At 36.8% G+C, this 12,296-nt stretch overlaps 1 protein-coding gene across 3 annotated transcripts in view; it reads left to right on the top strand.

Annotated features, from left to right (window-relative positions):
• The window catches only part of TTN (titin), a 276,655-nt gene that overhangs the window by 111,444 nt on the left and 152,915 nt on the right, over positions 1 to 12,296 (top strand). The window contains exons 113-131 of one of the 3 annotated variants that reach the window (XM_045480369.1): positions 790 to 1,194; positions 1,631 to 1,690; positions 2,100 to 2,177; positions 2,339 to 2,416; positions 3,017 to 3,103; positions 3,339 to 3,419; positions 4,415 to 4,498; positions 4,898 to 4,981; positions 6,982 to 7,065; positions 7,293 to 7,373; positions 7,518 to 7,598; positions 7,768 to 7,851; positions 8,100 to 8,201; positions 8,628 to 8,735; positions 10,797 to 10,877; positions 11,293 to 11,370; positions 11,586 to 11,669; positions 11,830 to 11,913; positions 12,204 to 12,287. The exons of the other annotated variants lie outside the window; for them this stretch is intronic. Of the exons in view, the coding sequence (XP_045336325.1) occupies positions 790 to 1,194; positions 1,631 to 1,690; positions 2,100 to 2,177; positions 2,339 to 2,416; positions 3,017 to 3,103; positions 3,339 to 3,419; positions 4,415 to 4,498; positions 4,898 to 4,981; positions 6,982 to 7,065; positions 7,293 to 7,373; positions 7,518 to 7,598; positions 7,768 to 7,851; positions 8,100 to 8,201; positions 8,628 to 8,735; positions 10,797 to 10,877; positions 11,293 to 11,370; positions 11,586 to 11,669; positions 11,830 to 11,913; positions 12,204 to 12,287 (1,908 nt within the window). The remainder of the gene's footprint in view (positions 1 to 789; positions 1,195 to 1,630; positions 1,691 to 2,099; positions 2,178 to 2,338; positions 2,417 to 3,016; positions 3,104 to 3,338; positions 3,420 to 4,414; positions 4,499 to 4,897; positions 4,982 to 6,981; positions 7,066 to 7,292; positions 7,374 to 7,517; positions 7,599 to 7,767; positions 7,852 to 8,099; positions 8,202 to 8,627; positions 8,736 to 10,796; positions 10,878 to 11,292; positions 11,371 to 11,585; positions 11,670 to 11,829; positions 11,914 to 12,203; positions 12,288 to 12,296) is intronic. 3 annotated transcript variants of the gene reach the window in all.

Genomic DNA, 12,296 nt, shown 5'->3' with positions numbered 1-12,296 from the left:
AATATGAGGCTTCTAGTTGATCGTAAAGTTGTGGCATCTCCTCTGCCATATTCAAATTAGTACTAGAAATGACGATTTCCTATTGCTCCAATCCCAGAAAGGGAATCAGAGGCGATGTTGATGCACGCAGCCTCAGTGGAAACAGCAGTGGTGAGGGGTGGAAAGGGAGGCAGCATCCTTATTGTTTTAGTTGTAGTTAACACAAGTACTAAGAATCACGTAAACAATGTTAGCCTTCATTTTTTTTAAGCTGTTGTTATAAAAACAACTATTTAACTTGGTTACATAATTTTAAGTATCATCTTTACAAAACTGATAAGAGAGTCATATTCAACTATCAGAAATGTAGCTTTAAAATGAGAAATGTTTCTGAAAGAATAATTAGAAACTTAAATAGAGGTTAACATTAAATATAAATTCCATTAAATGATCAAATGTTAAAATATCCTTGTGGGAAACCAGGGGCTTCGCAAACTGGAGGTCCTTTAGAACAATGGAGGGTGTGTCCATTTGATATTTACTGAATGCTGTTTTGTTCACACTGGAAAAATCCTCAAATTAAGAGTAGAGTGCATTGATACTCTTTATTGTGTTCCATAGTCAACAAAAATTTAAATGGATTCAACACACAGAAAATATGACAAATTATCGACATAATGCTGAGATCCAAACACTGATATTGTTTGACAACAGGCTTTGGTTTATGAAGTAATTGGATATGGATAATGGATATAATTAATATGCTAATATTGTCATTTGATGTATCATTCATTCATTCATTCATTTTAGCTCCTGAAATTATCGATGTATCCTCCAAGGCGGAAGAAGTGAAGATAAAAACCATAACCAGAAAGAAAGAGGTTCAGAAAGAAAAAGAAGCTGTGTATGAGAAAAAGCGTGCCGTCTATGAGGAGAAGAGAGTTTTCATTGAATCTTTGGAAGAACCTTACGACGAACTAGAAGTGGAACCATACACGGAGCCATTTGAAGAACCTTATTATGAAGAACCAGATGAAGATTATGAGGAGACCAAGGTAGAAGCTAAAAGGGAGGTTCATGAGGAATGGGAAGAAGATTTCGAGGAAGGCCAGGAATACTATGAAAGGGAAGAAGGTTATGACGAAGGGGAGGAAGAGTGGGAAGAAACTTACCAAGAGAAAGAAGTAATTCAAGTGCAAAAGGAGGTTTACGAAGGTATGTATCAACTGGGCGCCTTTTGTTCTCCTTCTTCTCAGTTCCTCATATTTTCAATGTTGTTACCCTGATCTGTAATGGATATGAAATCAATGAAATGATCATTTAGGTCTTTAGGTTAGAAATTTTTAGAAACTTAATCTTTAAGTTTCTGTAATTATTTTCAGGCTTTGACATTATAAGTGGAAACATTCAGTCCTATTACTGAATTAAGAGTGCTATTTTCTAATGCAGAAATTCAGGGTTTACTCCCACTACCTTGCTGCATCTCTGTGTGATCCTTCTTCAAAATCCAGCTGCAAGGGATCGTGTTTCCAATAATGATCCCAAACACAATGCTTTCCATGATTATATATTCTGATTTCCTTTGCAATTGATACAAACAACTAGAACTCACCTATTTAAGCATCCCTTCTTATTCCTGTTTTTGTTAAAGAATCCCGTGAGAGAAAAGTTCCAGCAAAAGTGCCTGAAAAGAAAGCACCGCCTCCAAAAGGTATGTAATTGGAATTATTTAAGTAGATCAGAGCATCCACATCATTATCATGGCTTGTTTGGCAAAGATGTATAAACCACCAGTTCAATCCAATAGGCACAACTTCTTCTCTAAGCTTTATTGTATCAATGAATTTTTTTCCTAAGAATATCTAATTTATTTAATGCAAAATTTAAAAAGATAATAAAAAGATTATTATGATAAATATTTTTTAAAATAACCAAAATATTTGAAGTACAGAACCTTGTACTTAAAGTTCAGAGTACCAAACTTGTTTCTTTCTTTAAAATTATATACATATTATATATGCATGTAAACATATATACATACATATATGGATACATAGGGAGAAAGAGAGAATTTTAATAGAAATTCTAAAAGTACTGCAATTTCTTTAAAATGCTTGCAGTTATAAAGAAGCCAGTAGTTGAAAAAATTGAAAAGACTTCTCGAAGAATGGAGGAGGAGAAAGTTCAAGTTACCAAAGGTATTATGATTTAAAACATTTCTAGTACCATGTACACACGTCGTCTGTTTACTGATGTATGTTCCCGTGTTAGTTATTTATATAATCATCTAAAGTATTTTTAAATTTTGTGCAAAGCAATATTCTTCACAATACAAATATATCTGTACATATTTTTTAAGTACCCGAAGTTTCAAAGAAGATTGTTCCACAAAAACCTTCTCGGACTCCAGTGCAGGAAGAAGTAATTGAAGTGAAAGGTATACATCTTTGTCTTTCCAGCTACAAGTTTTAAACATTTTTATTTATGTCTATGGATATGTGTACATATATTACTAAACAATTCACAAACCTGAAACTACCAACATGAAGACATGTTTATACAGTATATATTTTATGTCGAGTTGCACATAATGCATAATTTAAGGACATAATAACATTCCCTTTGTTTCTAATTTTGCTTTAAAATTACATAATTTTTTTAATCTAAGGAAGGCTTTGTTTAATGAATAGTCTTCTAACTTTACTATGCAATGCATCCCATTGCATATAATATTCCCCATCCTCTTGTTCATGTGAAGAAACCGTAATGGATTTGGAAAAGCACCACATTATGTGTGAAGAAGTTGTGTCTATTTGATTCCCACTTAATAATGTTTGGTAAAGGCTGCATGGGTTGTTTGTCCTTCTATATCAAAACATGATTTGTTTTCTTGTCAATACTGACTTTATTCTCAAGCTCTCATATTAACCCATTCATTCTGTATCTAAAGACTTACACAGAGTATGTAATCTATGTATTTGATCTGGTATCTTGTCTTAGAAAAACAAATACTAAATGTGAAATGCTCTCTTTGAAGTCCCAGCTGTGCATACAAAGAAGATGGTTATTTCAGAAGAAGAGATGTTCTTTGCTTCTCACACAGAGGAGGAAGTGTCAGTCACAGGTATAAGGCACATTTGAATTTGGGGGCTCAGATGGAAGGGCGTCAGATGAATTTTTATCCCTCTTCTTCTTACCTAACTTGTGATTCTATAGGCATCTCTGTCTCCTTGTAGCTCTCTGTCATCTTTTCATTGCACATTGTCTCTGTTTTAATTCATATTTCAATATTCTTTGTAAATTGTAATTACCACCCACAATATGGCACACCAGTAATTAAAATGTACATTTTTTTAAAGTCCCTGAGGTACAAAGGAAAACTGTTACTGAAGAGAAAATTCATGTTGCTGTTTCCAAAAAGACTGAGCCTCCACCTAAAGGTATTAGTGATTCCTTCTAAGTTTAAAATCTTTTAAAATTTCCATAGCAGATCCAAGCATCTGGACATGTTAATATTGCATAATGGATTTGGTCACATGGTCAGCAGACCTATGGCCACTGTGTACAGTGGACATTACAGGGGGATGGGAGACCATGAGGAGCACACAGGAGAGAGGAATGAGCATAAATGGGAACTCTGTTCTCTGCTTCAGAGACCTTACAATCTAGCGACCAGCTTTTTGGAAATAGAGATTTGATGTCCTGGAGCCAGCTCATGCCAACTCCCCCAGAGCTGATGGTTAAGTTTCAGGGATGCTGCGACCCAGTGTGCAATACCTCCATGACTAAAAGTTAAACTATATGAACTTACAATTAAACAAATTATATTAAAAACCATGATCATAGTTAAAACTCTCTGCTTCCACTTTTACTGCACTTTATTATTATTCTCTGTCTCTGAGGTTGTTTCCATCTATTGTGCCTACGTAGTCGAAGTACTGGATTGCGGTGGGCAACTGCACATCTCTTCCCAACTCCATGACAATGTCACCATGCTCAGTAGCCAGGGAGGGAGTATTTACACCATCACAGAAATTGGAAAATGGCAGCTGCTACAAATTAGGGCTCCCCTCCCCAAATCGTTACATATTTAGGATACAAAAACTATTTAAGATAATCTAATGCAATTATTATAATGCAGTCACTTTGTACATGTAAAGTTTCTAAAACTGGCATCTGGGGCACTTTCTAGGAAAGTGGAGGCTCCTGCAGTCCAGTCGAAGGTGACTAACAGCCACATTTTCAGTTCCCTTCACACTCGTTTCTCACAGCCACATTTTCAGTTCCCTTCACACTCGTTTCTCACGTAGAAGTTTCTTGCATTCGTTTGTCATACAAGAGAAATGTCTACACTTTATTTTAACACTACCTTGCAACCACATATACCTTGTTGTAAAAACACAAGATTTCTCAAAAATGGCACTCTTTTTTAAAGTCCCTGAGCCACCTAAGAAACCAGTCCCAGAAGAAGTGGTTGCTGTTCCCGTTCCTAAAAAGGTGGAGCCCCCACCAGCCAAAGGTAGAATAATATTTTGGGAAAAAAATTTCTCCATGTCTGTCTTTTTTTTTTTTTTTTTGTATCTTTTTCTATGGGATCTGTGTATTAACGAAACAGCATCTGTCAACCATTTGTAATGTATTTAGTTCTGTGTATGTTTATTTCATTAATTGTGGTAATGTATTATACAAGTATCAGTAACATTTAGACCATACTAACTGGGTCTTTGTTTCATGGAATGTATGTGGTGTCTCTATGGTACTGATTTATTTAGCATACATTTCTACCACAAGTAGAGCATGTTTAATTACTTCCTAAATTCTTACACTCTTACTGAGGATTTATGCTTTAGTATAATCTTAAATGTCTCAGAAGGAGACTCGAATTCTCAACATTGTTTCAACAATGGTATCTTTAAAGTTCCTGAAGTTCCCAAGAAACCTGTGCCAGAGGAGAAAAAGCCCGTTCCTGTACCCAAAAAGGAACCTGCTGCTCCCCCAAAAGGTACACCAGAACTGATCATGGGGCAACCCTTTTCCCCAAATGCCAGTCTTTTGTTTTATGTGGTCTTCAACCGCATGCTATGCTGTCTTAGTATTTTGTGTCTTTTAGATGCCACTCGTGTTTTTCATTTGTTTACCACCTTCCAGGGCTGTACTCTTGGCATGCATTATTTATGACACTGAACATCCCAAAGACATCACCAAAGTGTTCTTAAAAGAAGTAACTATGTCAAACTGCTGTCTTAAATTTTTAATATCTTTCCTGTCTCAGAAGAAATTTTGTGAAACTCGTATTCAGCAGGCGTGTTTGGAAGAAAAACTCTTTCACCCCTTATATATGGGATGTTTTTCTTAATACAAAACACTTCCATGAGTTATAATGAGAGACAAAGAGTAGCAACCTTCTGACGGTGTTTGGCAGAACTGAATATTAACTAGACAAAGATTGTACAATGCTGCTAGTAACTGTCACTCTTCTGAAAAGTCCATAGTGGTGAGTCTAGGATAGTGGGAAACATTGATTTTCGACATGTACTTTCACCGTGTTTCCCGACTTTAATTGAATGTCAGTATTTGCCATAAATGTTACGATTATCTATTACCCAGTCAGAGGCCTTTTGGTCTAGGTATGTTTGGAGTCGATGTGCTAATCCTTTACTTTGCTTTTGAATTTGGTTTGTTTTGTGGGGGCGGGTGGTGGTATAAGACACGACTTTATGGATGCAGTGAAACTACAGACTGCACATATCTGGTCTGTTACAGAGAGATTCAGCAAGAATTCAGTAGCATCCAATTTAGGCTTACTGAAATCATCATGTTCCCATTTTGCCTGACTTCCATTGTCCAGTTTCTTCCTGAATCAAATCTGTTTCTCCTCTTTCTCAAACTCTTGACTGTTTCAGAATTCTGGGTCTTTTTTTTTTTTAATCGAATGATTTGTAAAATGATTCCTGATTACCTAATCATTAAAATATAATGAGTATATGAAGATAAAATATATTAAAAGATCATATTACTAAAACCAATACTCATACCAAAGCCACTTGATCACTCCTGAAGGAGACACAGAGACATGTCTCACCATTGAAATAAACACACATAGTAACATATATAGATATGCATAAACACCCATATATAGATAATATATACAGACAGAAATGTGTATCTGTATAATTACATCGAGATGTTACAAATGCAAGTATAGAAGTGCAGGAGTTCACAAAAACTGCTATCCTGTTTGAAATGGAAACAATTATTGCTGGTAATGCATCCTGTTAAAATAAAATACATCTGCCGGTTAAAAATTCCACACCATCAACACTTAGATAAACTAAACCGTTGCTAACCTTTTTGGGTCAGAGATCCTTTTGAAAACAATGAAGCCTCTTAGAGAAAAGCATATATGCACATACCCACAAAATTTCACACACAGAGCTCCCAAAGCCATTGACACATGGATATCAGATGGAGAAGCCAATTTACTCTAGAATGAGTGTTTCCTGATTTTTCAACACACTACAGTTGCATCAAAAACAAACAAAATCAGAAGAGAGATGAGAAAAAAATGCTAACATATAGATACAATTATTCTAAATATGTCTTAGTCTAAGATAGTCTTAGATAAATTAACTCCATTGTCATTATGGATTCCATTTCTCCATACAAAACATCACGACACTTTGCTATATTCTATATCTACACACTATATTGTTTGTGTAGTCACTGGTTTGTTTTATCAAAAGCATACCGATATGTAAATAAGTTATGTACATATCTTTTTGTGTATATAACTCACTTTTAATTGCTTGAATGCTTCTGTAACACTACTTGTGGCATTTATCACATCATGACCTTTGTAACATTATAGTCTAATTTTCTGTGTTATTTTGCCAATACATCGAAACTCTATAACATTAACTACTAAAGATTTGTGTATGTGCCTATGTCCATTCATAAAAGTGGTATATGTCTGAACTAATGTTCTGTTTAAAAAACTTTAAGTCCCAGAGGTGCCAAAGAAACCGGTCCCTGAAGAAAAGATTCCTGTTCCTGTCGCAAAGAAAAAGGAAGTTCCACCAGCTAAAGGTACAGTGTCTTGCATGGTAAAGGAGCCCTATTTTTATGTCTTGAGTACAAAACACTTTTGTGTTTCCTTGTGTGTTGAGTTACTTTAATTCAAAATGAGTGTTTTATGGCGTGAGTAATAATTCAACAGAAGTGCCTGTCCACCTGCCTACTCTTTTACAAAATAGCTGTAAATTAGCTACTTGGGAAAATATAAATTCATTTCTAAACATTCATGTCTTTTCAAGTTCCTGAAGTACAGAAGAGGGTTGTCACAGAAGAAAAAATAACCATTGTTACTCAAAGAGAAGAGTCTCCACCACCAGCAGGTACTTAATTCCATCTTCATAAATAACCTTGTCTTTCCTTGAGGCTTCTTTAATTGCATGTCTTCTTTCATGGGCATGCCAATTCTGGGTTGCTCATTTATTTTGCCGTTCTGGGAATTTTAAAATCAAATACTATTCTTTAAGTGCCAGAAATACCAAAGAAGAAAGTTCCTGAAGAAAAAAGACCTGTTCCTCAAAAAGAGGAAGAAGTTCCACCACCAAAAGGTATCGCCTCTCTCTCTTTCCAAGAACCATCTTACATAATATTATGTGACAAGGCAAATGATAGTTTTGTTAGTTCTGTGATATTGAGTGCATTGTGGGTGTATATCTGTGTTTGGGGTTGGCCTTCAGTGAGATGACTCTGAGGTTCTAAAAGTACATGTTTCTAAAGTGCCAGCTCTACGTAAGAAACCCGTCCCTGAAGAAAAAGTTCCTGTGCCAGTTCCTGTTGCTAAGAAAGCTCCTCCTCCCCGAGGTAGGATTTGACAAAAATCTTTTAGCTTGTGAATTCTTCCTTTGTTCCATCACGTGTCTTCCTGCGTGACCCTCTGTCTCTCTTCTGATTGACTCGTTATGTGTACATCCTTGTGATATGTTACGTAACTTGTTTTCCCATTGTGTTAGTGAGAACGGTATATTGTGTATTTATTACCCAAACTCCTAGGGAGAGAAAATTATTAAGATTCTTAAAATTTAAACTTCAACTTTAATGCTTTTTTAAAGCTGAAGTTTCTAAGAAAACTGTGGTAGAAGAAAAAAGATTTGCTGCCGAAGAAAAACTATCTGTTGCAGTTCCTCAAAGAGTGGAAGTCATGCGACATGAAGGTATATAATCAGAAGTGAGGGGGGAAATGGGTGTGTGTGTTTCCTCAATGTCCTTCTTTCCAGATGTGACTGTTTACCTTACAAGTTGTCCTTATCGGAGTCTACATGCCATAGCTTTCTGAGACTGAGTCTTTTGTGTCTGCATTGGTCCTAAATCATTCCAAGACAGTGAATGGGGTGCTGAAAATGTGATAATTGTCCAAAGTGGCCACACTTGGACATCATCTGAATATTCTTCTCAGTCTTGGGCTGTACTGTTCTCTTATCTTAAATCAGCTCTCACTTCCATTTAATGAGGGAAGCACTATGAAGCCACGCCCTCAGCAGAGAGAAGAACCGTTATCTATCTGTAGGGAACATATGGCTATTACCAGTATTTCAGGAGACTGAATTTAAATTAAATATTATCTTTTAAAATATCTGCAGAGGAGGAGTGGAGTTATTCAGCAGAAGAGGAAAGAGTGTCCGTTTCAGTTTATAGAGAAGAGGAAAGAGAGGAGGAGGAGGAGGAAGTGGAAGTTACAGAATATGAAGGTAAACAATGCCCTGATCCAGAGATGATCTGGAGTCTTGATGGGCTGTTTTCTTTCACAGATTGTTTCTCAGATTAATGAAAGTGACACAAATTCAGTGAGCATCTGTGGGCCTCATTAGATGTATCTGTTGATCAAAACACAAGATTCAGGAGCAGGACTTAGAGTAAACATCCAATGTATTTCTTGTCCATCCTCTCTTACTTGGCTATAGGTGAGGGGGAGAGAAAAGGCTTCATATTTATAGGTTACTCATGGTGCACGTATCGCCATACACATGTATCCTTTCAGTAGACAGGACTCGATTTCAGCATGGTGGGCTAGCATAAACTTCACCTGGTAGTCTAATGTCTAAAACATGGGTACCATAAAGCAGTGTTGATAGCACAACTCACAGTTTTTAAATGAATAAGAAATTGTGTTATTATATTCCAGAAGTCAAGGCCATGTTTGATAGTGAAGCACTGAACACATAGGCTTTTCTTATATTTCATTGTGGAGAAAACAATGATGTAATATCTTTGATTGAATTAGCTATTCAGATGTCCCCATACCTATAATGCTAGTTCTCTATTGCTTCATAAGGATTGAACAATGAGCTTTATTTCAGTCCTTTTCAATGAGTAAGATCCCACTAGGTTTACTGTTAAAGTGCAGCAACCTGGCTGAAGCTATATATCTGAAAGAACTTCCTTAAGAAAGTTCCGACATAGCTCTGCTTTAAAGAAAAATCAGTAAGCTCTGTAACAAATTGACCCTTTTTCTAATAAAAAGATAAATAGAATTCTATATGTAGATGCCCTTGAGAATGCATTTCTGGCTAATAAATGTGCCTCACTTCTTCTCCACGTGGAAGAAAAGTCCATATAAAATTCCCAGGGGCAATCATAACGGAATGGCTTGGGGCAGAGCAAGATGGGACATGAGTCCCAAGAGGAAGCCCACCGGTTCTGTTGTGCTTCCTGGGAAAGGCCATGGTGTTGGGTGTAAGTCAGGAATCTAATAGATCAAAGAGGGCCCCATCCCTTTTAGACATGTTTGGGAAACCAAACATAACATGTGTATAAAGAAAGCTCTCGGGGCGCCTGGGTGGCTCAGTCGGTTAAGCGGCTGACTTCGGCTCAGGTCATGATCTTGCGATCCGTGAGTTCGAGCCCCACGTCAGGCTCTGTGCTGACAGCTCAGAGCCTGGAGCCTGTTTCAGATTCTGTGTCTCCCTCTCTCTGACCCTCCCCCGTTCATGCTCTATCTCTGTCTCAAAAATAAATAAACGCTAAAAAAAATTAAAAAAAAAAAAAGAAAGTTCTCACTGCATGAATCTGATTTCAACTTTTGACAGTACACATTATAAATCTCTTTCTGTATATGGACTCTAGTTAAAAAGAGAGATGTTCTATGATGTTCTTAAGTTTTCATTAAGCCTGGAAGATTTAGGGAGAAGATGGGTAGTCTGTTAAGTTGGCTTTTAGTGTAAAGAGATGTGTCTATAACTAGATTCTATTCTATAATTAATACTATACACATAGATTCAAAAATCATATGAAGACACCTGTCTCTTCTACCATACCTGTCCCCACAAAGATGGAAAAAAAATACACCACCCAGTTGCCAAGTCCTCAGTAGGTTTTTCATATGTAATACAGGCTTTTTTTATAAACCCATTTATGATTCCTCAAGTGTATGTTTCTGCCCTGAAGCCTTCAAACCTAGAGTGCTCTGTTATTTTTGAAACCTATTTTCAAATGCTTGTGTTCTTATTAATTTAGCCACTAGGATTGTTTTTTATGTCGTGTACTTGTCCTGTTATTCCTCTGAATACAAGCATTATTATCTTTATGATACACTTGAAAATTAAATTATTGAAACTTATTTTCCACATGCTTTATTGAGGCACACGCTTTAACTAAAATGCACTTCTTTGGGTATCTTAAATGGGAACAATTGGGGATCTGGCACGTGTTAAACTTTTTATTATTTTAATTGCTCTTTGAAGTAATAAATTACAGCTGAAGTTAAACTTGAAAAGCACTACAACTTTTCTTTAAAACTGATGTCTTTAAAGTGATGGAAGAGCCTGAGGAATATGTCGTGGAAGAAAAGATGCACATTATTTCTAAGAGAGTGGAGGCCGAACCTGCCGAAGGTATACCGACTCTTGTGTTAATTTGAGCCCCACGTGTGTTTGGCTTGTCCCATTCTTTATGTCCTCTTGTGGTTAGTTTATCACTTGTATTGCAAGTATTGATAGCCATCACGTCTAAGTAAAAAGATTCCATATATTTTTATTGAAAAGAAATCTGGGGGCACCTGGGTGGCTCAGTCACCTAAGCACCTGACTGTTGGTTTCAGCTCAGGTCATGATCTCATGGTTTGTGAGACTGAGCCCCACATTGGGCTCTGCACTGACAGCACAGAGCCTGCTCGGATTCTCTGTCTCCCTCTCTCTTTGCACCTCCCCATTTGTGTGCTCTCTCTCTCTTTCAAAAATAAATAAACAGTTAAAAAAAAAAAAAAGGAATCTGGGCATTTCTACACGTGTATTTTGTAATCTTTTCAAGTGCGTGAGAAGCATGAGAAGAAGATTGTGCTGAAACCGAAAATTCCTGCTAAGGTAGAGGAGCCTCCACCAGCTGAAGGTATAGTTCTCTTTCAAAGAATATGATACCCTTTGCTTTAATAGCTATAAAGCCTCTGAGGACTGCCTGAATTTTGTCCTCACACGTGTATCAACATCTTTGCTGATTCAGTCATTAATGTTTGTGTGTACGTATGGTCTTTACAAAAAGCGAAGCCCCACATGTCACTTTATCTGTAATGCAAACTGATGTTCTTAAACCTCATCTTTCTAAAGTTCCTGAGGCACCTAAGAAAACTGTGCCAGAAAAGAAAATCCCTGCTGCAGTTCCTAAAAAGGAAAAGGTGCCACCAGCTAAAGGTATATTGGCTTTATTTTATTCTTTCTTGCACAATGTCTGTCTTTTTCATCTTAAATTGGTACGTTCTTCAGATTTCTATAACACTAACAAGAAAACGTGTGCCTGTGTTTAAGATTTTCCACGTTGTGTGCTTGATTGTGTTGCTTGATGTCTTTTAAGTGCCAGAAGAGCCAAAGAAGCCAGTTCCAGAAAAAAGGGTTCCTCCAAAAGTGGTTAAGAAAGAAGAACCTCCCCCAACCAAAGGTAAATGAAATTCTCCAGCACAAAAACAAGAACCGTGTCTTGTCTTTTCATCCTCTTGCTGCTGACCTTGGCTCACACCTTGTGTGTGGGGGTTACTGGTGTAGGTCGGAGGCAATGGTGTATTATTGCCTTATTTATGGGTGGAGTATTAACCTGTTGTGACGTTTATTGGTGTGTGTGTTGTGAATTGTCATAGTCTAAAATCACAGTGCTTTCTGGCCAATACAAAAAAAAAAAAATCCACTTTAAGTAAGTAATTTAACTCCCAAATCCTAAAATTATCTTTCAAGTGACTGAGAGGCACGTGGAAATTACTCAGGAAGAAAAAGTTCACGTTGCTGTGACTAAAAAAGAAGAGCCTCCAAGAGCAAGAGGTACATGAG

This window comes from Leopardus geoffroyi, chromosome C1 (assembly GCF_018350155.1).
Source record: "Leopardus geoffroyi isolate Oge1 chromosome C1, O.geoffroyi_Oge1_pat1.0, whole genome shotgun sequence".
NCBI lineage: Eukaryota > Metazoa > Chordata > Mammalia > Carnivora > Felidae > Leopardus > Leopardus geoffroyi.
This window is presented reverse-complemented; position numbering and strand designations above follow the sequence as displayed.